This window comes from Centrocercus urophasianus, unplaced genomic scaffold (genome assembly GCF_019232065.1).
Source record: "Centrocercus urophasianus isolate 14NV4802_14NV808 unplaced genomic scaffold, USGS_Curo_1.0 seq_28, whole genome shotgun sequence".
In the NCBI taxonomy this organism is placed as follows: domain Eukaryota; kingdom Metazoa; phylum Chordata; class Aves; order Galliformes; family Phasianidae; genus Centrocercus; species Centrocercus urophasianus.
The window spans coordinates 287440-312212 of NW_024884844.1; the positions used below are offsets into that span (position 1 = coordinate 287440).

At 61.6% G+C, this 24773-nt stretch overlaps 3 protein-coding genes across 14 annotated transcripts in view; 2 read left to right on the top strand and 1 right to left on the bottom strand.

Annotated features, from left to right (window-relative positions):
• The first annotated feature begins 215 nt into the window (after positions 1 to 215).
• LOC122164936 (C-X-C chemokine receptor type 1-like) lies at positions 216 to 2986 on the top strand. Its single transcript, XM_042827429.1, has 2 exons — positions 216 to 768; positions 1357 to 2986. The coding sequence occupies exon 2, from the start codon at positions 1362 to 1364 to the stop codon at positions 2436 to 2438; it is 1077 nt and encodes a 358-aa protein (XP_042683363.1). The 5' UTR covers positions 216 to 768; positions 1357 to 1361; the 3' UTR covers positions 2439 to 2986.
• An 829-nt stretch (positions 2987 to 3815) lies between these two features.
• On the bottom strand, positions 3816 to 9422 carry RUFY4 (RUN and FYVE domain containing 4). Of its 4 annotated transcripts, XM_042827426.1 has the most exons (12): positions 9345 to 9422; positions 8798 to 8884; positions 7845 to 7908; positions 7515 to 7621; positions 7077 to 7202; positions 6831 to 6937; positions 6588 to 6731; positions 5659 to 6490; positions 5480 to 5586; positions 4712 to 4858; positions 4127 to 4258; positions 3816 to 4048 (listed from the first exon to the last, which is right to left on the bottom strand). In XM_042827426.1, exons 3-12 carry the CDS (start codon positions 7888 to 7890, stop codon positions 3946 to 3948), a joined length of 1851 nt encoding a protein of 616 aa, XP_042683360.1. In that variant the 5' UTR covers positions 7891 to 7908; positions 8798 to 8884; positions 9345 to 9422; the 3' UTR covers positions 3816 to 3945. The 4 variants fall into 4 exon arrangements, with proteins under 4 accessions (XP_042683360.1, XP_042683359.1, XP_042683362.1 ...); XM_042827425.1 differs by having other exon boundaries at positions 3816 to 4258; XM_042827428.1 differs by lacking the exon at positions 3816 to 4048 and having other exon boundaries at positions 4174 to 4258; positions 5480 to 5564.
• A 2940-nt stretch (positions 9423 to 12362) lies between these two features.
• Positions 12363 to 24773, top strand: part of TNS1 (tensin 1) — a 46402-nt gene continuing 33991 nt past the window's right edge. For 6 of the 9 annotated variants that reach the window (XM_042827134.1, XM_042827135.1, XM_042827137.1 and 3 more), the window contains exons 1-3: positions 12363 to 12413; positions 14838 to 14952; positions 15749 to 15786. In XM_042827134.1, the coding sequence (XP_042683068.1) occupies positions 12381 to 12413; positions 14838 to 14952; positions 15749 to 15786 (186 nt within the window). In that variant the 5' untranslated portion in view covers positions 12363 to 12380. Of the gene's footprint in view, positions 12414 to 14837; positions 14953 to 15748; positions 15787 to 19942; positions 20049 to 24773 lie in introns of those variants that run through there. The other 3 variants (XM_042827139.1, XM_042827141.1, XM_042827140.1) reach the window with 1 other exon arrangement.

Genomic DNA, 24773 nt, shown 5'->3' on the forward strand with positions numbered 1-24773 from the left:
CGCCTACCTCCCGGGGGGGCGGGACCGTGCTGGGTGGGCGGGGAGAGCAAATGCGGGGTGCCGCCGGGGAGTCGTGGGGTGCGCGGGGAAGGGGGGTTGGGAGGAGCCAAATGGAGGCCAAAGCTGAGGGGTGCTCAGGGAATGGGGGTCCTCGCAGCCTGGGGGTGCCCTCGGGGGGGTGGGGTGCTGCAGGGGCCCCAAAAATGTAGGAGGAGACAGGGTGCCCTGGAATATGGGGTGCCTATATGTGCGATGATGCCACAGGGATACGGAGCCCCAAAAGCAGCACCCCAGCCAGTTCCCTGCTGCTGTGGTGTCACTGACAATGTGAGAGTGCCCCAGAATAATATGGGGGTGTCCCTGGAATACAGGAGCATCCACAGGGTGGAGTGAAGCCCCACGGCTATCAGAGTCCCACAAACAGGCGGCACCACATGCATCCTGGGTGCGGCGTGCCCTGGGCTGGGGGTGCTGGGAAGGTGCCCCCTTGACTGCCGCTTCCTCTTCGCACTGCAGAAGGTTTTGCAACCTTGCTTCCTCCCTGCGCTGCATAAAGCGGCGGTGTCAGCTCTGGATCAGGGTCACTTAGCACAGGTGTGCGACCCGGTGGCAGCAGTGGGTCCACGTCCCCGCGCTCCCCAGGGGCTCTGTTTTGGGGTGACGGCAGGGGACATCCTGTGGCAACCCTCAGCCAGGCCTTGGAGCAGCCAAATCTGGGAGCTGGGAAGGGGAGAAGATTTGGGGTGCAGCAGAGGCAGCGAGTGGCGGGTGAGTGCCTGGGATGCTTAGCTTTGGGGTGCAATGGGGCACCCTACTAACCTGGACAAGGGGTGCAGGGAGGGCTCCGCATAGTGTGAACCCAACTCCACGTAGGGTAACCCCAACCCTGGGGGGATCCGGTATCCCCATATAGTTCTCTGTGTGGGATTGGGAGAGGAAATGGGGACTTTCCCTTCTGTGAGCAGAAATCTGGCCCCAGAGGAACTGCAAGGAATTTGGGTGGGGAATCAGAAGAAGCCAAAAATACAGTGGGGAGAAGCGTTTTTCCTCTGCTCCGGGTACTGCGGTGCACTCGGGGAGCTGGCATGGGAACTGTTTTTAGGGAGAGCATTGGGATTCAAAGGACTCATACCAACCAGGGGGACTCAGAAGTGCTCCTTCATTGGGGATAGACTTGGAGGGGACAGGAGAGGGGCAGTGCTGAGGTGAAGGGGTGCGTATGGGGCTGTTGGGCACGGGGACGTGTGGGGGTGGTGTCCAGGCATGGTTCACTGTATGGTGCAGTGAGGTTATGGGGTGTGGGAGAGCAGTGGGAGCAGGAGGTGCCCTGAGCCCACACTGCTTTGTGCTTTGCAGGCAAAATGGGGACATTTTATGCTGACGAACTCTTTGACATCTTATACAACTACACTTCTGACTATGGCAACTACAGCCTGGCTTTGCCTGACATCGATGGCTCCTCTTCCCCATGCCGTAATGAAGGCTCCGTAGCCAACAAATACTTGGTAGCCTTCATCTACTGCTTGGTCTTCCTCCTCAGCATGGTGGGCAATGGGCTGGTGGTGCTGGTGGTCACCTCCAGCCACATGAATCGCTCCGTCACCGACATCTACCTGCTCAACCTGGCTGTGGCCGACCTGCTCTTTGCTCTCAGCCTGCCGCTCTGGGCTGCCTACTGGGCCCACGAGTGGGTTTTTGGCACCGTCATGTGCAAAGCCATCTCGGTGCTGCAGGAATCCAACTTCTACAGCGGCATCCTGCTGTTGGCTTGCATCAGCGTGGACCGCTACTTGGCCATTGTCTACGCCACCCGTGCTGTCACCGAGAAGAGGCACTGGGTGAAGTTTGTCTGTGTGGGCATCTGGGTGTTTTCGGTGCTGCTCTCCCTGCCCGTGCTGCTGTTCCGCGAGGCGTTTGTCTCAGACCGCAATGGCACGGTTTGCTACGAGCGCATTGGCAATGAGAATACCACCAAGTGGAGGGTGGTGCTGCGGGTGCTGCCACAGACCTTCGGCTTCGCCCTGCCCCTCCTGGTCATGCTCTTCTGCTATGGTGTCACCGTGCACACCCTCCTGCAGACCAAGAACGTCCAGAAGCAGCGTGCCATGAAGGTCATCCTAGCTGTGGTGCTGGTCTTCCTTGTCTGCTGGCTGCCCTATAACATCACTCTGGTGAGCGACACTCTCATGAGGACGCATGCCATCACCGAGACCTGTGAGAGGAGGAAACACATCGACACAGCCCTCTCCATCACGCAGGTCCTTGGTTTTGCCCACAGTTGCATTAACCCCATCATCTACGCCTTCATCGGGCAGAAGTTTCGCAATAGCTTCCTCAAGATCCTGGCTCAGCGCGGCTTCATCAGCAAGGATGCTGTGGCACGCTATGGCCGCACCTCCTACACTTCCACCTCTGGCAACACCTCCACCACCCTCTGAGCTCCACTGCTCCCCAAGACCTGGTGCATGCAGTCCTGGCACCCAACACATCCCAGCATCCTAACCGAAGACACAGCCTTGGGCAGTAGGTACGGCCCCCTGGCACACAGATGGGTGTTACTGTGGGCTGCACATGGTCACACTGCACGTGCAAAGGCACATCAGCATGGGGGGTCCCAATGGAAAGATGCTGAACACTGCCCGCTCTCCCTGTGCTTTGGGATAAAGCTTGTGACTTTGAGGACATCACGGCCCCGGTGTGGCAATGATAGCTGCCCAGCAATAAAGGAGGTGGCAAGTTTTTCCACACTTGTATGGCTCTGACTGGGGGGTGACAGGAGGGGTTGGGGCACGTCCCCAGGGCACTTCTCAGCCACGGCACTTCCTGGGGACAGTGAGTGCAGGAAAGTGCTGTTACCCAAGAGGCTGTTGCAGAGGGTTTGCATCCTGCACATCCCTCAAGGGGACCACAACCTGGCGTCACTCTGTGCCACCGAGTCCTTCCCTAGCGTGGGGTCACTGTGTCATCTCTGCACACCTGGGAACACGGCTGGGATCAAACTCTCACCACCCCCTTCCCAGTACCCATTTGAACTCAAATAAAGCAAATCCCTGCAAAATCCTTCAGTGGCTGTTCCCTGTCCTTGGTGACGCTGAGCTAGCCCTGTCTCCCCCCTGCAATCCACAAAGGTGGTAGCATCTGGGACACCCCCTGCCCACAGCGCTGCGTTGTGCAAAGAGTCAGGAACCTGCCCCTTACACAACCGGGATGGGGCAGAGGGAGATTTCCGCACTGGCTTGGGCAACTGGGGCTGATACCAGAGCAAAGAGGGGCTTGTGGCCCAGCTTGGGTCCCTCCTGCCACCTCATATGTGATCTGACATCATGGTCCCTGTCCCAGCGTCCCCCAGCATTTCTCTATTGGGGTCCCACTCCACTCCTCTGTCATCCATAACACAGCTTCCTGGGATCCTTGATCCTAAGGATATCAGAGATGTGTGGGATAGAGGAGAGGCTGGGAACAGGATATGAAGGTTCCTGGCACTGAGGGAGGAGGAATTGAGTTGGACAGAGACAGCAGGGGGCTTGCACAGAAGCAAAGCAGCAGATCAGGGCCAGCCCATCACCTTTATGTCTGGGAAAGGTCTTGCTCAAGCGGTGCCTGGCAGGAAACCAAGGCTGTTGGCTAAGAGCCCTCTCCCCTTGCATACTCCCTGCGTCAGGATGGGGTGAAGCCTGTCCTCGGCAGGGACACCCCATAAACAGACAGTCCCCCCAAGGAGGGCTCAGACTTCCCCATAGCAGCATGCCCATTCCCAATGCCCCTCAGGGCATCAAAGCAGCAATGACGGATTGATGACACTGGAGCCACTGGGATGTCAGCACCGGGTTGTTTCTTTCTCCATGGGCCAGCCATGCAAAAGACATCACAACCTGAAAACCAGAGCAGCAGGACCTACCCGCCGGCCCCATATCCCAGGCACAGCAGGTTGAATGTCCTCCCAGCTCACATAGCCTGTGGGTGCCTTTGCTGGTAGCAGAGCAGGCAGCATCGCCCCTGCTTCCCCATGTCCATGGAGCACACGTGGCACACCTTGCCCTGGCACAGCCTGCTGAGAGAGCAGATGGTAGGTGTGTGGTGGTGGTTGGTATCCCTGCTATGTTCCCCGGTGTCCTCCCGTGCCCACCTGCAGCTGTACCGCCGGGACAGGAGGCGAAAATCCTTGCCACAGCGGGCGCACAGCCCCACATCACGGGGCGCTGGGCTGGGTGCTGGTGCGTCAATGCCCTCTGTCTTCTGCCACAGGGCATCCTTCTCCCTGCAAGGAGGGGATGGGTCACCCTTGGTGAGATACTGGGCCACTGCAAGTGGGTTGCATGTGTGATCAGTATGTGTGTGTGCGCTCCTGTGTTTGACAGGCTCCATGCAACAGCCCCTCTGCAGCTGCTGGCTGTGCCCAGATTTATCCCATAAATCCCATAAACACACATATGACAGTGTGTCCCTGCTGTTGTCTCTGCACTGCTCATGCAGTGTGAGGTGTCTGGGAACACAGTCTGATGTGAGTGACCTAAGGTTGGCACTGAAGTTGGGCACCCAAGATGGGCACTGAACCTCCCCAAGGTGGCAAGTGGGATTTCCCTGGGCTTTGGTGCCCTCCTCTGGGCAAAGAGCTTTGGGAGCAATCATGTATGTGTGGCTCCACACCCACTGGAGGGGGGTGGCAGGATGTATACAAAGGGCAGGTGAGGGGGCAGGGCCCTGCTCTCACCGCAGCAGTTCCAGCAGCCGCCCCTTCATGTCGCGGATGAGCTCCTGCTGCCGTGCCTGCTCTGCGCCACGCATGGCCTCCCGCTCCTGCACCTCCCGCTGCGTCCGCTGCAGGGCTGATGCCCAGCGCTCCCCGTCCTGACGAGCCCTGGCATTGGGGCAGGTGTGGCACCTTTGAGCCCAGCCCCAGGGTGGCAGTGGGGAGAAGGTCTGCCTGTCCCTCTGGTGGCCATCCATTCCTAAAGCCATCCACTGTCCATCCTCACAGCCATCTTAACATCCACCCTAGCTGTCCATCCATCCTTCCCCAAAGCCATCCCTTTGTCTTTCTGCCCATCCATCCCTTCATCCATCCCTTCATCCATCCCTTCATCCATCCCTTCATCCATCCCTTCATCCATCCCTTCATCCATCCATCCATCCATCCATCCATCCATCCATCCATCCATCCATCCATCCATCCATCATCCTCTCCATCTGCTCACCCAATCTTCATCCCTTCATCCCTCTGCTTACCCATCCAATCACCCCAAATCACCCTATCTCTCCCTCCATCTGCTCACCCCAGATTAATTCCCATATCCCTCTGCCCACTGATGCATCCATTCTTTCACCTACTCATCAATCCCCAAACTTCTATCTGCTTCCCTTCCCAACTCCATCTCTCCCTCTCCACATCTCTCTCCCTGCCCATCCCCTGGCTCAAAGTGGGGCACCAAGGGTGACCCCTGCAGCATGTAGGGCACCCTGCAGTTTGTCCCGTCCCCACCTGCTGAGCTGCTCCTGCAGCCGCACCACCTCCTCCTGCAGGGCCTGGATCTGCTGCCTGCTCTGCAAGGCTTCCTCCCGTGTTGCTGTGACCAGGGCCGTGAGTCGCTGGGGGATAAGCAGGGCTCAGGCCTCTTAGACCCACATCCCACAGTGGGACACCCCATGGCTCGCCCGTACCATTGCCATGCCAGCAGCCGTGCTGGGGTCCCCCTCTTCCTGATTGTCCATCAGTGGGCCATGGGAGAGCTCCAGTGCCCGCCGCAGCACCTCCTCCAGGGCGGCCATCTGGGCTGGGGCGTCTGTCTGTCCCCGTGCCTGCATTGCAGCCTGGCACTCCTGCAGGCGCGAGGTCAGCATTGCCACCTCTGCCATTGCCTCGTCCAGGCGTGCTGCCCGCTCCTCCGCCACCTCCCGCCACTGCCGAGCCTCCTCCTGTGCCTGTGCCAGCCCCCCTGGGCCACCCGCCGCCTCGGCCAGCGTTCGGCTGAGGAAGGCGTTGGTGTCCCGCAGCGCCTCGGCCTCAAGGGCCCACAGCCGGACCTGCTGGGTGCTGCACTCCTCTTTCTGCCGGTGCTGCCGCTCCTCCCGTTCCAGCTGGGCACGCCAGGCCTCCTCCCGCCGCCCCAGCTCGGCACGCAGCTGAGACACCTGTGCTCGCAGGGATGCCTCCATCGCACTATGGGCTGGGGAGCCGGGTGTGAGCCCCGGGTCGGGTGTTGGGGTCGGGCTGGGATCCGCGTTGGTGCTACACTGTGCTTCAGCAGTGCTCGGCATGTCCTCCTCCTTTTCGTTGTCCTCCTCATTTTTGTTGTCCTCTGTGTCTTCCTCTCCATTCTCTTCTGCTTCCACATCATCCTCCTCCTCACCCTTTGCCCGTGGGCTGGGATAGGCTGGCATCCCATGGGGCACTGCAACTGGCTGGGCGATGCCATCAGGACATCTATGTACCCCCGTGCTGCTACCTTCTGTCTGCAGGGTCATCTTCAGCACACTGGGCCGCACCAGTGTCCTAGAGGGGACATGGGGCTCAGGGCCACCAAGGCAGCGATGTTGAGCTCCAGGTGTCCCCATTCTCTCTGGCATCCCCCCATGTGCCCAGCACTCACTCAGAGAACATGGGCCAGGCAGTGTCCAGGTCAGCCCTGTGCAGGGCCAGGTGGAAGGTGATGCCATCCAGCTCGTACAGGCTGCCCAGTATCTCAGCCCGCCGCTGGGGACTCAGGAAGGGGCTGCGGGCGTAGTACCACTCACTGCAACCAAATAGAATCTCACACATCCTCTTCGAGCACACAGAGCAGGGAGCCATGCCTTGCAGTGGCAAGCCACCCCTGTGCTCCCCATGCTCTCACCTGAGGCTCTCGGGGTCGAGCAGGCAGAGTTGCAGGGACTCGGCTAGCTGCCGGTGCACCAGGCAGTAGCGCAGGAAGGCACGGCCTCTGCCCACAGGGGTCTTGAGCTGGAGGGAAGCAGGGGTGATGCAGCACTGCCATGCCAACCTGCACCCCCAGCACAGCCCATGCACTGTGCATCCAGCATCTGTGACCATGCCCACCCAGTGGGTGCCCTGTGAGCCCCCTCCACTGGCCCATGCCCACCTTGTCCAGCGAGGTGACAAAGCGGATGCCCTCGTGCTCCTGCCGACGCTGTGCCAGGCCCTGGCACAAGAAGTCCCAGTAGTCCTTGCGCTGCCCAAAAAAGCTCTTCTTCTCCTTCAGATCAAACTGGAAGAGACACGGGCTTACTAGGAGGGTCCCTGTGCTGCCCAGCCTGTCTCTGTGGTACTCAGCTGACTTCCCCAGTCGAACCCCACATGTCTGGGGACAGCTCCATTTGCTGGCTTTGTGCCTCAGTTTCCCCTCTTGTTGCACACACCACAACAAATGCTCCACATATGGGTGCAGGCGAGGCCAATCCTCATGCCCACCCACCTGTATGGCTGGGGATGCCCACAAACAGATGACATCATCCAGGGTTCCCCAGAATGCTTGGCATGAGGACCCTCTACTACCAGCGCCCCCCAGGGGGGGGAGTACCTGCAGGAGGAATTCCAGCTGGGCACAGAGGCTGTGCAGCTCCCGGCTGCCATCCGTCACCGGCAGGTTCTGCTCCTTGTAGCTGCGATTCAGCTCAGCAATGGTTTCTGCAGGGCAACAGGGATGAGCTGGCACGGCTCGGGCAGTCTGCCCAGCCCCACGTCCTCCCTGCTTCCAGCTCGGGGATTTCTGCCCGAGGGCAAAAGAGGAACCGGCGGAGGGATGGAGAGGCGGAGCGGCGGGAGCAAGGGGCACAGACAGCGGTGGCTGTGGGGTGGTTTGAGGGTGCCTGTGGGGACGCACTGGCACGGGGCATGCCGGCACACTTACTCTGCAGGTCCTTGATGACGCGTCTGAGCTCCCCGTCCCCTGCCATGGCTCCAGCTCTGGACCTCTGCAAAGGCAGGGGCACCCATTAGAGGTGCTGAGCTGGCTTGTACCACTGCACCCCCAAATTCCAGCTTGGCCTCCCACTGCCCCACTGATGGAGACTTTTACTCCCCTGGCTCTACACTGGGGCTGCTTTCTGCTAAGGTAAGAAGGGGGGTGGGCTCAGGCACCCCTTTCCCTGCCTACGCCACCCCATTCATATGGGGCATTGAATGGGCGAAGGTGCTCCACCATGTGCCCATTTGCTGTCCATTTGCCTTGATCCAAAATGCCCATGGGCTCTGCCCCATGGCATGGCCAGCTCATCCCAAGATTCTGCCCCATTCCTCAGATGCTACAGGGACTGAGCCCCCCACCCTGTCCCCATCCCTATTCCCAACTCCCTCCCCTAGTATTCAGGATGTGGGTATAGCATGGGGGAAGCACTGCTTTTGTTTCTGCTCTCGCTTCCCTTGCTCACCTCAAGATCAGTGCATGGGGCCCCTGATTCCCCTTCCCTTGTCAGGAAGAGAGGGCACAGGGCCCACAGCATGCAGACCCTCAAAATGAGTCCCCTGCTGGACAGAGTCCCCCTGGCATAGCGTGCTGCCTGCAGGGGTGGCATGGCATTTGGGAGTGTGGTAGACTTGCTGTGGGGGGCATAGAGCTGGGGGGTGGCACCAAGGGGACAAGACGAGGAGCAGTGCCCATAGGGGTAGCACAACTGCAGGGCTAGTCACTACAGGTGGTGGCTGGCCATGGCAGGGAGGGACAGCAGGACGCCTGGTTTCCCATCCCAGTGCCCTTGGGTGCCCTTGGATGTGTGTTCCCTTCCGCCTGCCCTGCCCATGCCTATGCCTATGCCTATGGCCATGCCCATGCTTCAGTTCTCCCTGGACAGAACTGCCCCTTACCTGAAGAGCTGTGGGTGCCCTGAGGTGCTGCTGGGTGCTGCTCTCCTCTTACTGCTCCACACGCCCACACTCCTTCTCCTTTTGTACCTTGGCCAGGAGGAAGTGCTCAGGATGGGAGCGGCTGAGTCCTCTCCATGCCCCACACAGCCCCATATTTCTGCCCCACCTGCCCCAGTTCCCAGGTTTTGGGGTGCTGAGTTGATGGGTGCTTCCTTTACCAAGCCCTCCTGCCTGGTGTTCTGGAGTGGGGAAAGCACATTGCCAGGCCTGGAGGGACCCCAATCCTTCCCATGGCAAGGGGGGCACATGGCTTGGGAATGCTTTGAGTGTCACCCTTCTGCTTCTGGGGAGGGGGCTGAGGAACCATGTTGAGTTCAGGGAAGCAACAAGAGCTGCCACCTCCCTTGGCAAAATGAACCCCCACACACAAAAGCCCCCAGGAACAATATCCCTTGGTTACAGAGCCCTGTTGGGAGAAGCAGTGCTCCACAGAAGGCCCACAGCCCCCCTACATCCTGTCCTCTGCCCCAGCCCCCCATACCCCTACCTTTAACGCCGGGGGGGGGCCGGGAGAACAACCACCCCCATCCAGGGCCTGAGCTCGGCAGCAAAGTGAAAGCAGGAAGTGGTGCTGAGTGGGGGCTGGCCGCTTTTCTGATGAGTGTCAGGATGTTAAGTGCCCCCCTTTGCCCCCATCACCCTACATCACCCTGCAAGGTTGCACCCCACACTGGGGGGGTCAAGAGCTGTGTGGATGGATGCACACGTGTGTGCCATGGTCCCCCCAACAGCATCCCATCCCCAGCTCCCCTTCTCCTGGAGTGCCACCCAGTAGCAGTGTCCCTGTCCCTGAGGGGGTGTGCTGGTGGGCCGTGGGGGGGGGGGCACACATTACCCGCCCGCCCTTGGCGCGGGTGCAATTCAATTAACGAGGCCTGGCCCGTGCTCAGTGCAGCCAATAACGCTAATGGCCCTGCACAGGCCTGGCTCTGCACAGCGGGGGGGTTCAGGGGCCATCTGCTAATTAATTAAAAGGGGGTGGGGGACAGTGCAGCCAGTGGTGATGTCACCTCCCTGCTGCTTGGGGCATGGGGCTGTGCCCTGGTCCCCCCCCCGCTCCCAAAATCATCCCTCTGCCCACCCTGGGGCACATAGAGGACTCCCCAAGTCCCTTCCCATCTGCGCCTGCCACGGGGTTTGAGGGTCTTGGGGCCAGGGGGGGGGCTGAATGATGGCAGGGACCTCCCCTCCTGTGGCTTGGGGAGAACCATAGGGAAATTGAGGCACAGCTGAGTGCACAGAGGAGGCTGCGCTCAAAGAGCTTTACAGCTCTCACACATCTACAAGACAAGGGGCTGGGGGGGCACTGCCAGCATCCAGCACCCACCCCATAGAAGGACCTGGTGCGTGCAGAGGGGCTGACAAAAACACGAGGTGGGGGGGTTAATCCAGACGTGAGGGGGGGGCCCGGGGAGGAGGCGGCGGAAGGGGAGGAGGAGGAGGAGAAGGAGAAGGAGAAGGAGGGGGAACGTGGCGGAGCTGGCTCCCTCCCAAGCACTGCAGGACATGGGCGGGCACGGTGCTCCCTGCTTGGCTGCCAGCGCGCAGGCGACACTGGGGGACCAGCAAGGGGGGGGGGGCAGGGCCTGGTGGGACCGCAGCCCCCAGCCCATTGCCGCACAGTCCCGTGCCTATTGCTGGGCACCTCCCGGGCACCGCAGCCCGGTACAGCCGGGGGGCACAGCCGGGTTTGGCTGGCTCCCCGCTGCCATCAGTGCCCCCTCGTGGGCTGGGTGACCCCTGCGCAGGGGCACCATGACCCGCCTGAGCTGGTGCTTTGCCACCTTGGTTCGCTGGGGGAAATACCTGGTATCCTGCCTCCTGCCCTGCCGCGCCTGCCGGCACACTGAGGTAAGCGGTGCCACGAGTGCACGGTGCCCTGGGTCGTGGTGGGGGCTGCAGGGGGAGCTGGGGAGGGCTCTGGGGGTGCACAGAGACGGGGCGGGGTGAGGGTGGGGGGGCAGTTGGCTGTAGGCATCAAGGGGTTAAACCGTGTGTGTGCGTGTATGTGTGTGTGTGTGTGTGTGTGCGTGTGTGTGCACAGGGGCTGGGGGCATGTCCTTTGTCCCTCCTTGTGTCTCTCCTGGCACAGCACTGTGACCCCCCCCACACTTTATAACCTGCATCCCTGTGCGCCTGGCGTGTGCTCTGTGATCCCTCTGTCCTTACAGCACCTAGAATGAGGGAACCTCGTGCATGCTGTGAGTAGAACCTATGAAGCAACCAGCACTGGGGGGGGTCCCCATTCCCGTACAATGCCAGGTGTGCTCAACATCCCTGTCCTCAGCAAAGTGCCCTGTGCCTAAGGGCAACCAATGCATGCAGAATCCCTGTGCCAAAAGATCACCCCATGTGGGGCATCCATGTCCCCACCATCACCCAGTGTGGAGGACACCTGTGCCCACACAGCACCCTGTCCTCATCGTTGTGTTACCCTTCTGTGCCCCTGCATGGAGTGTATATGTGAGCTTGTTGCTGTGGGATGCCCATGTGGGCACGCATGGGACACGTGGCATACACCTATGTGTGTGCAGGATGGGCACCCAAGGGCAGTGTGGGGGCACTGCTGCTGGAAGCAGGTGGGGGTGGCTTGGGGACACAGTGGCTGTGGGCAGGACCCCACCAATGATACACTTATGCTGCCCTTATGCATCGAAGGGGGTGTAAGCATGGGGTGTGCCTGCCTCACTGGTACACACAGGGGGATTCTCTATGTAGTGCCCCCCGCTAGGAAAATGAACCCTAAATCACGCTGACAGGCAGTGTCCCCATGCCCCCCTCTCCCCCTTGTCCTCGCTGCGTGCCCCTGTCCCTGCCCTTATGCAGGTCCCAGGCTTGTCCCGGCGCTGAATGGGACGCCGTGATTTATGGGGGGCAGGGACCCCGTTTTCCCCAGGAGCTTTCATTTGCGGGCAACAACGAGAGGCTGTAGTAAAGGAGGGGGGTGTGGGGGGATGTGTGTACGGACAGGCGCTCCCCGCTGTCTCCATCCCTTGCCCTGCGTGTCCCCTACCGTCCTGACTCACCCCCCCGTGCTGCCACCCGCCTGAGCGCAAGGCTGCGGGACTCACCGCCGGCCTCCTCCCCCCGCGGCTGCGGGGAGGTGCCGCGCAGCACCCGAATCCCACCCTATAGAGCTGAGGGGCTGCCCAGCCGTTTCCCGTCCTGCCCCCCCTGCGAGGCCCCCAGCTCGGCGCAGCTTTGGCACAGCGCTGCTCCCTCCCCGGCTCTCCCATCCCGGGACCACCCAGGGGACAATCGCCACCCCCATCTCCCCACTCCGTCGCCACCGCAGCCTTTTGGGAAGGGGGAGTGGGGGTCTCGCTGCTAGCCCCCCCCCCGGGGTTCCGCGGTGGGTGCTGCGGGGGGTTGCTCCGGGAGGGCGCTGCCCCCTCTTTGTCCCCCAGCTATATGGGGGCCGGGGGGGGGGGGTTTGGGGCCGGGGTTGGGGGGGTCGGGGGCGGGCCGGGCGGGCGGAGCGAGCGGGACGGCTGCGGGTGGTGCGGCGGGGCTGCGGGGCAGCATGACCGGGCTGTGCCTCTCCTGCCTGCTCTGGGTACGGCTCCGGGACCAGGGGCGCGGGGTGGGGAGTGCTGTCGCGGGGAGGGGGGGGGCAGGGAGCAGCGGCGGTGGTGGAGCGGGAGCGGGTCGGGAAAAGCGGGACAGAGCGCTGCGCTGGCGCTGGGACCCCAATCCCCCGCAACACCGAGCGGTGGGGGCGGCCCGGGGGTGGGGGCATCCGGTGAGCGGCTAGGGCTGGGAGGGGGGGGGGGGAACAGCCCGGGGACTGCGTGGCGGTGGGGAGGGGGCGGTGGGGGGGGCTAAGGACGCTGGGCTGAATGAGGAGGGGGTCTCCGAGGGGGTGTTGTTGGGACTGGGGGCTGTTTCTCCGTTATGACCATCCGGGATTCCACTGCGGTCCTCGTAGTCCGCTGTCCCTCGGCACTGGGAGGCGGGGAACCGGCAGACTGGGAGCTGCCGGGGAATGCTAGGGGCTTGCGGCTCTGAGCCCCCACCCTCCGGGCCATCTGTGCTTCGGGGTCCCCCATGCTCCGGGCTGGGACCCCGGTGCCCAACCCCCTCCCCCCCCCAGCCCGGTTTTGCAGCCCCAGCAGAAGTGGATGGAGTAGGCGGGTGCCCCGATCACCCGGGGGGAGGCAGCCCCCCCTCCGGCCCGCACCTCTCTGCAGTGCTGGGCAGTGAACCCAGGAGTCCATGCAGCTGGCACCTCTCCCCGGGGCCTCATCCAGCCCATGGGGCCCCTCCCAGCATCCCTGGGTCCCTCTGCTTCGGGGGCCGTGAGTAGGGTTGTCTATCCTGTCTTCTCCTCCCCCCCCACGCCCACCATCCCCTCTATTTGGTGACATGGGTCTCAAGGTGACATCCCCAGACGGTCCTCACCCCCCATAAGTGCCCCCCAGCCCTGGGGACAGGGATGATGCTCAGATCCTGCCAGCTAGAGGCCGGATCCCGTACGTTCCATGGGTTGGTGACACCCCCACCGGCGTGTTGGCAATGTGACAAATGGAGGGGGTCTCCACGGGGTGGGAACAGAAGGGGCTGCGCTTTCCCTAATGAGGATAATTACCGTTAACAAAGCAGAGCGGGGGCTGAGGTGGAGATGTGCATGCGGGATACACATTGGAATCCCCGGGGGGTCCCTGGGAGCAGGGGGCACTACCTCTTCCCGGGACACCCTGCAGCGTGGGGGGGAGGAGGGGGAGGCTGATTTGCATATGCAAACGAGCTCATGGCATCGGGAGGCCTCGCTGTCACCCAGCAACTGTGGCGTGGGAGCCCCAGCCAGGGGAGCACTGAGCCCAGGGAGGGACTTAGCTGCTAGGGAGGATGTCCATAGAATGCACAAGGTGCACTCACACACATATGCACGGCCCTTGTGCCCCCACCTTATGTCCCCATGTGCGTATTGGGCAAACTGGGAAAACTGGGGCAGGAGGGGGTGGTACCCACACTGGGGTGCTCCCTGCAGTGCTGGCCCAGGGGGAGTGCAGGGTTTGCGGGGCCTCTGCTTAATCCTATTAGTCCTGGCTTGAAAAGGCGTATTTGTGGCTCTCACATCTTCATCGGATGGTGGGTGGGTGGGCATGGCTGGTGCGCTGCCATGGATGTCCCCTCTCTCAGTCTGGGATGTCCCCCCTATATAGCATCCCAGATCCGTGCCAGCATCCTTGTTTCCTGGTGTCTCTATGTCCTGCTGTCCCCATACCCGCACTCACAGCTCCCTTGGGCTATAGTGGGCAGTGTGGCCATGGGGACACTTCCCTAAATGTGCCTCCCCCCTCCCCTCCCATGTCCCTGCCCAGCGCACATCCACAGCACAGCTTTACACTACGGTGCCCACTGCACGCACACCGATGGTGTGTGTGCATGCTTGGGTGTGCACGTGCACACACGTTTGTATGTGCACACTCACTGTGCTTGCACGCCAGTTTGCACAAGCTTCTTGATGCATTCAGACGTGCTCTCACACGTGAGCAGACCTGCAGACATGCACTCGTGCGCTTGCACACACCCCCAGAAGCACAGACGTGCAGTTGCATGCACACACAAACGCACGCACACTGCAGCACGCAGGGACACACCAACACACACGTATGTGCACACACATGTAAGTGTATACGCACATCTGCGTGCGTGCACCCACACTTCCAATTGCGGACATGTGTGCATGTGGGTGTGCCCGTGCGTGTGCACACGCGTGTGCGCGCACACGCACACACAAGTGTTCCGCACACCGCCAGGGGGCGGCAGAGACTATTTAAAGGGGCCGCGGCTCCGGGGGTGATCGTTGGCACCCCTTGCCGCGTGGCCGGGCACAAGGTGAGGATTACCCCGAGGAGGAGAGGGGGGCTGAGAGCAGATGGAGGCAGATCCCAGCCCAGAGGGAACCGAGCAGGGCAGAGCTCGTCATAGGGTGGGGCAAAAGTTAGGGGTGCTGATTTGTTCCCGTGTCCTGCAGCCCCAGGACCTGGAGTCTCCCCCGGCGCACGCCTTCAAGATGACGAGCTTCAAGAAGGTGAAGGCGTGCGGGATCTGCCGGCAGGCCATCACGCGCCAGGGCAGCACCTGCCGAGGTGAGGGGACGGGAGTGCGTGTGAGTGAGAGGATGCAGCGGTGCTTTTGCACGCTTCTGCATGCGATTGTGAGTGAGCCGAGCGTGCATTGAGCGTGCAGTGGTGTTGTTCCAGGATCACGTGTGTGGATGCTCACGCCCCTGCTGTTGCTCGTGGCCCTGTCCCCCTCGAGGCCACAGTGGCACACGCGGTGACGTGTCCCCCTGCACGTGTGTGGCGGTGCTGAGCCCCGTGCGAGGGGTGGTGGGAGGAAACGTTCCAGGTCGCGGGAACAATGTGGCTTCCTGTGTTCCCTGAACTGCAGGAAATGATCCCGGGGGGGACGGGGCCTCAGGGAGGGGGGCAGTGTGGCCATGGAGCATGCTGCACAGGGACCCTCGTGTCCCTTTGGGATGGCATGCTGGGGAGCGCCTGGTGTTGCCGGTGGGTCAGCATCCCATACAGCCCCACTATGTATGCACACAGCTGTGCACAGCTGTGTCTGCGCACATGTACATGTGCAAGAGATCGCAAGCTGTGTTTGCATGCGTTTATGCTATTAATCTCTGAGCAGAGGCACGGTGCCTTTGGCACACTGTCGTTGTGGGTGGATGGATCACACATGTGGTGTTCATGCATCTGGCTGTGTGTGTGCACATGTGCAAGGTGTGTGCCTCTATGCACCCGCAGTGTGCATCTCTGTGCTCTGTGCCCAGTACTGTTGCTGCCTGTGTCCCCCCATGGGTGGCCACCCTGTCCAGTCCCCATGAGCAGCCCTGTGGCCATGTCCCCACTGACCCCTTCTCCCCTCCCACAGGCTGCAAGCTCTCCTGCCACACCAAGTGCCAAAGCAAGGTAAGGCTGGCACCTCGTGGAATGCCCCGCTTTGCATGGGAGGGGCTATGGATGTCTGGGGGAGTACTGGGGTCCATATCCCCACCGGGTGGGTGCTCACTTTGGTGTCTGATAGGAGTGGCATTTGTGTCACCTACATGTATGTCTGATGAGGATTCTCATGTGGCTAATATGGGGTTGTGCACAGTAGGACATTGCACCCAAAGTGCTGGCTCTGTGCGCAAGGGAAGACTGTGGCTGGCTGCAGTTTGTGAGCCTCCGTCACCCTTCCTGTGCTTGCTGGAGGCTGGAGAACCTCCCATGCGGTGCTTCTGAGGGGTTGCATGCATGGGGCTGAGGCCTTCTGTGAAGCTCTGCTGGGCCAGTGCCCAGGGAGGGGCTCCTCGGGCCAGGCGAGCAGCCAGCTGACTCACACCGCTTGTTATTGTAGGGTCTCCAGGGAGGGCATGTGTGGGGAGGGGGCTTGGCACAGTGAGAAAACAGCCTCACATCCACCTGAAGCACCTCAGATTTAACCCCTGAGCCCCCAGAGTTGGGGAATGAGACTACCCCAAGATGTGTGGTACTTTGAGCCCCAGTGCTTCCTCCTCCTGCCGTGGAGATGCTGCTGAACCCGCAGCACCCCTGTTTGCTGCTGTCTCTGGAACCCCCCAGTGTTGTTGTGGCCACTTCACAAGTTACTCTGGGGGGACCTGCCCTTACCTCTCCTGCCGCCCCCCTTTTGACCCCATTCAGCTAAAAACTCCACATGGACAGGGTACAGTGGGAAGTGGGGGGTGTGCTGGGGACCCTGGAGTGGCCATGGGGACAGGGGTGGCAGGCAGGGCTGGCAGGGTGCCTGTAGCCTGTGGGTGGCATTGGGGGGGGCCGGGGCAGACGCACAGACATCATCTGGGAAGCACGAAGCCGTTCCCATGCCCATGTAAGGCCCTTCTTGCACCCGGCCCCTCCACTCGGGGATTTTTCCTTGCTTAGCAAACCTTCCCCCCTCCCTCTGAGGAGACCGACGGCTGGACACTGACGTGCATCTGAGCCCCGCAGTCCACCTCTGCCATCCCTCCTTGCACTAAAGCTCCCTACTCAGAGCTGCAGCTTCCTTTAAAAGTGGGGGAACTGAATCACAGAGCCCAGCCTGGCCATGAGAGATCCCTTGGGTCCCATCCTCATCCCTTTGTGTGCTAAAACATCTATGCAAGAACATCTCATGTGTGCGTGCACATTGCACGGCGGTGCACTGGGGCTGATCTTTCTCCACTGGCTGTGCTCCAAACCCAGGTTGTTTTCCAAGTACCCCCTGCAGGAGCTTGGAGGGGGGTTTGTCCATCATTAAACTGGGTGCTGGAGCAGGGCCAGGGCCGGGCAGCGAGGCGCGTCCTGGCCACAGCTGTAGCTCCCAGTGCCCGCGGCACCTATTGTCCCCTCTCACAGGGACCAGGTCCTTGGCTTTGGGAGGGGGATGTGGTGGGCTGGATGTGGGGTGATGGGCACACTGTGATGTATGGGATATGCCTGGGTTCTGTGTCATGGGCAGATAAGGTAGGACATGGGGAGGGGACGGCAGTGTCCTAATCATGTTGTGGGACAGGCTGTCCATTCCCCAGCCTCTGCGCCTTGCTGTTTCTGTGCTGCACGGCGTAAGGGAGGATGTGTCCATCGCACTCATCCCTGTCCCTAGTGCCCCGTTCAAAGCTATCCTGCCTTTGGGACAGGTAATTCGCAACACCTCTGGGTCTGCACAACAGAGCAGGGAGGAAGAATAAGGCAGCAATGTGTTCTTGGCCCTGGCACGGGCCCAGTCAGGGTGTGGGATGGGGAGCTGAGTGGGGCAGCACTGCCCCCATCTCGTGGCGCTGCAGTGGGTCCTGGAGGGGATCGGGTGGTTTTTTTTTTTTCGTTGCTGTTTCCTTTTTCCCCTTCTTGACGTCACCACCAAAATATTCAGCCTCTGTCTCAGCTCCGGGGGGGGTTGGATCTGCTGCTGGAGGAGCTGGGGCCCTTCTTGTACCCTCTGGGAGGGGAAAGGGAGTGGGGATGTTGAGCCTGCCCACAATCATTGCACAAGTGATCAGCGGTACATGGGGCATGGGGAGCCTCTCTCCTGGCTCTTTGTTGCCTTGTTCCCTTCTTCTGCTAGCACCAGGGCTGGAGATGCTCTCCCAGGCTGAGTGCTTGCTTTGGGATGTGGAGGAGCTGTTTTGGGTGGGGGTTACTGGCCAGATCTGGGGGCACTGGGGTCTTTGAGGGTTGACACAGGGCTGAGTGCTGAACCTACTTCCACCACCCTGAGATGGCTCTGGGATGCATTTGGTGTTTGGCTGAGGATGGAGTTCAGGGACAATTTATAGACTTCAGTGGCTGTGTCCCGTGACGTCACCTCCTCAAGGGACAGCTCCGTTCCTCCTCTGGGACAGCTCCTGCAGGCTGGGGACAGGGACGTGCTGTCAATGCCTTCCACTCACCCACTTATCCTGCTGGGATGCTGATGCTTTCCCATCTGGCTCTGGTTCTAATCTGAGCCATCCTGGGGCCATGTTCTGGGTGCTGGGATTGTGCCGGGGCTGAGATTTCTGCCATAGCTCAGCTGGACTCTATGGCTTGCTCCTAGCTCAGGGCATTCATTGCTCCTCTGTCTCCACTTTTCCCTGCAGAACCCTCAGCACCCCAACTCCATCTGCCCATGCCCAGATGCTGCTGTGGATGTGGCAGGAGATGCTCAGGAGAGAACTGCCCCCGTTAAAACCTTTTGCTCCCTCCAAATGCTTCCAGGGGAAAATAAGGCACAGGGGGGTCTGAGCACAGATTGGGTCAGGCAGAATGTACTCGCTGTGGAGATTCGTCCTACAGAGGCAGGTGGAAATCCCTATGGTTGCTCAGCTGCTCTCTGCCTCAGTTTCTCCATATGCGAGTAGCACTCTCCCTGGTTGCAGTAGCATGGGATGTGGGCACTTCCTGGCCATGCTGGCACAAGGGGTGCAATCCATGGGATGCTCTGGCTGATGTGAAGTTCTGGAGATCACTCCCAGCCCGGAGAGAGGGATGCAGGGAGAGCCCCTTGCTGCCACTCTGTGCCCTGGCTGCAGTCAGGGCCAGCGCTGGTGTTCTGGCTGAGCCTATAGCACCAGAACGGAAATGCAAATAGGAACAGGGAGGTGTTGGGTGAGAAAATGTCAACAGTGCTGGGCCCGGTGGCTGGCTCACAGCCCCCCCTGGCCTGTTTGCCTTTTTGCGGGCCACTGCAGGGAAGGCTGTGCCATGATCCTCGGTGCCTGCATGCCTACTCGCATGGTTGAGCTGGGGCTTGGGGTGGGAGAGGAGGAGTGGGGGCAGCGGGGCGTGATGTGGGGCTGCGGGGCACCCCCATGGTGCACGGCTTCTCCATCACTTTGCTTTCCATGGAGGAGGAGTGGTAAACTTTCACCCCACTTTGGCACCAAGGAGGGTACCCAAGAGCCACTTTTTGGGCGCTCTCCTTGGACTTAGCGAACCGCCTCCTGACAGGGGGGGGCAAGCAGAGAGGCCCCGAGCCGGGCCCCACGCCCGTGCCCCTGCCACCCCCCCGCCAAGGGCACAGGGACGCCGCGGCGTCACGCGGGGCGATAAGGGCCCGACCCCGCCGCCCGGGGCCTCCCGGCTGCGCTGCCCGGGGGGTGCGCGCCGCATTTCGGGGCTCGGGACGCAGGGGGGCCCCGGCTCCCTGTTGCCTTTAAGGGCGTTTTCGGGGGAGGCGAGGGAAGCGGGGCTGGGCGTGTGCGCGTCCGACTGGGAGCGCGCCGAAGAGAGGGAAGAGAAGAAAGAGAGGGAGAAGAGAGAGGAGGGAGGGGAGCGGTGGAAAAAAGCCCCGGGACCCCCCTCCCTCCCCCAAGGCCGGGGCCGCTCCATCGCACCTCCCGGCAGCCGGCGGCCTTGGGGGTGTGGAGGGGCGAGGGGGGCTGCCGGGACTCCTCCATCGCCGGGGTCCCGCCTGCGGGGAGCGAAACCCTTCGGCTCTCTCCCCCCCCTCCCCTCTCCTTTCCCTCCCCTCCCTCCTCCCTCCCTCCTTCCTTCCTTCCTTCTCCGGGCTTGTCCCGGGGCGGGAGGGGGGCTCAGCCTGCAGTCCGCCTTCACGCCTGCCGACGCCGGGCTCCCTCCTGCCCCCGACCCCCCCGCCCCGGCAGCCTCCCGGCCGCCCCCCGCGCCGCTCGGCCAGGTGAGGCAGCGCTGCCGGCCCCTTCGGATGTAAGCACGAGAGACCCCGGATGGATTTCGGAAGCGTCATGAGCCAGGTACGGCCACGGCGCGGGGATCCCCTGCACCCCCCTGTCCTGCTGGGGTAGAGAGGAGGGGTCCCACGCGTGACATCCGTGCGCTGCGTGGCCGCCCCCCGCCCGCTCTGTTTGGGAACGCCGCGGTGGGTCGGTTCCTTGCTGGAGGGGGTCCCGCGGGGCGTGGCGGCCTCGGAGGGGGATTTGGGGAGGGGGTCAGGGATGGTTCGCAGTGCCGGGAAGTTCTGCGGGGGGGTCTTTCCCGAGCAGCCCTACCCCGCCCCGCGGACGTGTCCCCGCACAGCCCCTCCTTGGTGGCAGCGCAGGGGTTAACTCCTCCTCCGCTCCTCCTGCGGGACCGTCAATGGTTAAACCACGAGTTAATGAGTGGTGAGGGGCCGGGGGGGGGGGCACGGCGGCCACGACTCCTTCGCCCCAATGCTGCCGGGCCCGCAGAGGGTTAAATTCGTCAGGGCAGGTCCCGGCGCAGATGTTTTTGGGCTGTGTTCCTGGGAGAGGAAACGGCCCGAGCGAGGCATCAGCCGTTTTGTTTTTAAGGGGAAAACAACAAAATGAGAACTGCTCCGCCTGCGACAGCCGAGCTGGGGGCAGCGAGGTCGGTCCCGCTGCGGGCCAGGTGCCAGTGGGTTGGGGCAGCGGGGACGGAGTTGGCATGGGAGGGGGGTGGTGGCTGCGTCCCCCCCCTCTTGGTCCTTGCAGAGCATGCTGAGTGCCAGCAGCCCCCGTGCATCCCATCCACTCTGGCTGCAGCAGGGTCACCCCCAGGGGAAGTGAGCCCCGAAGGTTCCGGCTCTGGAGCCTCATGACAAAGACTCTGAGGACTCAGTGTTCGTTGCTGGCCCCCACTTCAGGAAAGGCAGGGCTGGCTGTGATGCTCCATGGGGCTGCTGGCCCGGTGCCCCACTCCTCAGCGCTGCGGTCACCTCTGTTACACATTTTTGGGGTCCAGAGCCTCACTTGGGGCTGCCCCACAACAAGCTGAGTGCTGGCAGCTCTTTTTGTGCCCTGGCTTGGTTTGGGGACTGATGGAGCAGAGCTGAGGGGTGTTTACATGGTGTTGTCCTCCTGCTTTTGCTGTGCCAACCTGGTGCCCCATGTCCTGTGGCAACCTGTGCTGATGGCAGCTGTTCCCTGTGCCCATCTGCACTGCTTGGCTCTGTGTCACTTGCTGGGGGCTGTGGGTGCCAAAGGAGGGGCTAGTTTTGAGGACTGGCAGTATCGGGCAGCCCTCAGCCTGCAGTGGGACTGAGATCTCTGCCAACAGGGTGCAGGGTAATGCAGGGCTCTCATGCAGCCTGCTTGGGGACCCAGATGCTGACCGGGCCCATGCGAGGATCCATGCAGGGACTGATCCTGTAGTGGGATCCTTGATCTAGTCAGTCCTGTGTGAGTATTAGGGACCTGACCAATCCCATAGGAAAGTCTGTATATTGACCAATCCCATGTGGGAATCTCTGTATTGACTATGGGAATCCATCTGTTGACCAGTCCCACATGAGAACCCATGCATAGCCCAATCCCAACAAAGCTCCCTGCCCCCAAACAGCCTTCCTCCCAGCCAATCCACATGGCCATTCTGGGGGAGATGGGGAATGTGGGATCCCCCTCGCCCTGTTGGATAGAGCTGTCATGGGGCTGGGGACAACGGGGACCCTGTTACAAAGGCCCCAGCACCATTCCTGCTCTTCTTAAGAGCTTCCTTCATCAGCCAGGAGCATGCTGGGAGCAGGTCTCCATATCAGGGTGATGGGTGTCCCTACACCCAGGGATGGCAGTGCCCACAGGTGTTGCAGTGCCTGTGGGTGACAGCTGGGCAGGGACAGCAGCCATGGAACAGGCTTTGGGGATGCAGCCGAGCAGGCGCTGGACTCAGGGCCGGAGCGGCGCTGGGAACGTTGCCTTTTTAGGTGCTGGAGCACAGCACGTCTCCGCTCGTGGCCAGCCCCGTGCCGAGCCCAGCACCCACGGTAGGAGGCAGAACAGGACCTGCCCCAGTCTGGGACATGTGGAGTTCCTCTGCTCCACTCTGACCCAAAAAAACCACTTTTCATCCAAAACAGATTCAGGGATGCTGGTTTTCTCCCCCTTCCCCAATTCCAACCTCTGCAACCTCTGGGCCAATGGCTCAAACCCCTGGGAGCCAGGAGCAGCCCTTATTTGGGTTGAAATCAAGGCTATTTTGGTGCTGCAGATTCAATTGAAACCAGCCGGAGCCCGAGGCCCCGCAGTTACCCCATGCATCGCCTTCCTGACTCAGTTCCCCTGCACTGGGGCTGCCGGCCCGACAAGTGACATGCCACCGGGAGCCCTGGGGCTGTCACCCTCCTTGACCCCACTGCTGGAACACCAGGGTGGAATCCATCCCGGTTGGGTCTATCACCACGGGGCGGCTGCACAGGATCCCTCCGCCTTCCCTTACATGGTGCCCTCGAGTTCGCTGAGGTGCCAGGGGCTGGGGACTTTTTCCGTGAGGGTGTTTATGGGGCCGGCGCTCAGAGGTGTTTGTTGGAAACAGCAGCAAGGAGGTGCTGGAAAGGCAATGTTGCTGAGGCGCGAGGCAGGGAGCACGTCCCCAGTGTGAGCTTAACCAGCCACCCACATGTCATCGGAGTGGCTGGCTTGTGCAACATGGTGACTCTGTGTGCAGTGTTGGAAATCATTGCTGTCCCCAGGGGAAAGATGCTGCTGGGGTCCCCGTGCCGAGCAGAACTCTAGTTACGGGGTGACTGCAATGGGATGTTTGGAGGTTCACCCCACAGCAAGCCTGCAGGAGCTCCTGGTGATAGGAGGAGAACATCCCCTGCCTCATAAACCACTGGTACCTCTTGCACAACACAGCCACGAGGATGGGGTGCTGCCCAGCCCATGGCCTCTACTCTGCTGTGGGAGTGCCTGACATGGGCGCAGCCAGGCTACAGGGTCAGGCACATGGTGAGGCTGGCGGAAGCTGGAAGGGGATGCTTAGAGGGAAGCCTGGGAGCAGCAAGACCTCTGTGCTCCGGTGTCCACCCGGCTCCTGACTCACCCCATCTGCCGCCAAAGCTCTCCTGGGGCTGCTGACACGTCCAACCCTCAGCAAAGGGGGGGAACTCGCAAAGCTGCCATGCCGGTGTGCTGCCCCCAGTCCTGGGACCCTGTGCAGATAGCTCAATGCTTTGCCCAGTGCAGGGTGGGGCTGGCAGGGGGAGTGCAGCTGGAAGTGTGCCATCCTCCTGCCTGGGACTTGTTGCATAAACAGGAGATTAGCGGGAGCTACGAGGGACGCGTGGTGCAGAACTGGGCTTGGCCACAGGAGCACGTGGTGGGACCAAGGAGTGGCATGGAGAGGGTGACTGTGTGCATCAGTCACTTTCGGTGCCACCACTGAGCCACCCAGCCTTTTGCTTGGGGAGGTGATGCACAGCTGGGACGTGAGGTGACGCGTGGCACTGAGTGCAAGGAGACAGCTGGGGTGACGCAGAATCTCCACTGAGCTGCCTCTGGTGCCACCCCAGCACCATCCTGTGGGACAGTGATCAAGTCACTGAGTCACTGAGTCACTGTCCTCTTTGGCATCTTCCTGCCCACTGCCACGCTGTTGATGGGCTCTGCATCTCTGGGTACAGGGACTGTCCGCACTGCAGTCTCAGTGTGGGGCTTTGCTCATCTGTGCAGTGCATGCCAGGTTTCGATGATCCTGGCACTGCAAGGGTCAGCACCGGCCCGGATATCGGACAGCTTGGGGATGTTTATCAGAGCTCCTGGGGAAGGGAAAAACAAAAACCACCACCCAAAGGAAGGGATATGCGTCAGCGATGGGCCCGGGCGACCCACCGGCAGCCGGACGGGATGAGGGCCAGCACTCACCCAGCCCTGTAAGCAGCAGCGCTGCACCCTCAGTGCCTGCAGCCTGGCTGGGGGGAACCCCCGCAATCTCCCAGCCCACCCCATGCTGAGCCAGACTGCTCCCTCCAAGGAGGTTTGTGAGGCGCTGGGGAGAGCCCTGCGGGGAAGCTGCAGCTGCAGCAGGACCTGGAGGAGGAGGAGGGAGAGGAAGGCTTTGGGAGGGAGGTGTGTGCCGATGGCCGTGCAGGACACGGGGACAGGGCTGTGGCATCCTGAGGGTGTGAAGTTGTGCAGGTGCGGCAGTTGGAGATGGTTGGATGTGGAGAGCTCAGTGGTGCTCTGCACGCAACCCCGTACGAGACGTTAGAGAGTCCACACGGGCTGTGTTGGAAGCTTGGGCTGTGTGTATTTTGCTGCCCAGCCTTCACCTGGGAGGAGATGGCTGGGCCCTTGTGAGGACCTTTGGGGGGGGGCCTGCGACTTGGGGGGCGTGGGGGGCTGAGGGTGGGCAGCCGCCCCGCTGTGCCTCGTTCCTCACATTCCTGGGCAGGGCTGCCGGGTGGAGGGGTCGTGGCGGCGCGAGCTGTGCGGCAGGAATGCAAACACCGGAACGGGGAAAAGAAAGGCGGCTGTGTCTGCTGCGGTCGGGCAGAACTGTCCAGGGGTTGTGTGGGACCCCCCACCTTTCTATGGGGGACACAGGGGATGGCGGTGGCCCTGTCACCTGCGTGGTCTGCAGCTTCTCTCTCCATCTTCCTGGGGTGCTCCTGTGTGCCTGCGTCAGGAGCTCAGTGTCACAAGGAAGGGCTAACCCCATATTAGACATCACAGAATTAGGACAGGGAGGTCCCACCCCAGCCACCTCACTTTTGTCCATTCTGCAGCTGAAAACCTCCAGGT

Bases quoted from the DNA above. Each gene is read 5' to 3' on its own strand.
- LOC122164936 (XM_042827429.1), top strand. From the start codon at position 1,362: ATGGGGACATTTTATGCTGACGAACTCTTTGACATCTTATACAACTAC.
- RUFY4 (XM_042827425.1), bottom strand. From the start codon at position 7,890: ATGGCAGGGGACGGGGAGCTCAGACGCGTCATCAAGGACCTGCAGA. The intron at 7,622-7,844 runs GTAAGTGTGCCG...GTTGCCCTGCAG, and splicing joins CGTCATCAAGGACCTGCAGA to AAACCATTGCTGAGCTGAAT. The intron at 4,859-5,479 runs GTGGGGACGGGA...CCCCAATGCCAG, and splicing joins CTGCAGGAGCAGCTCAGCAG to GGCTCGTCAGGACGGGGAGC.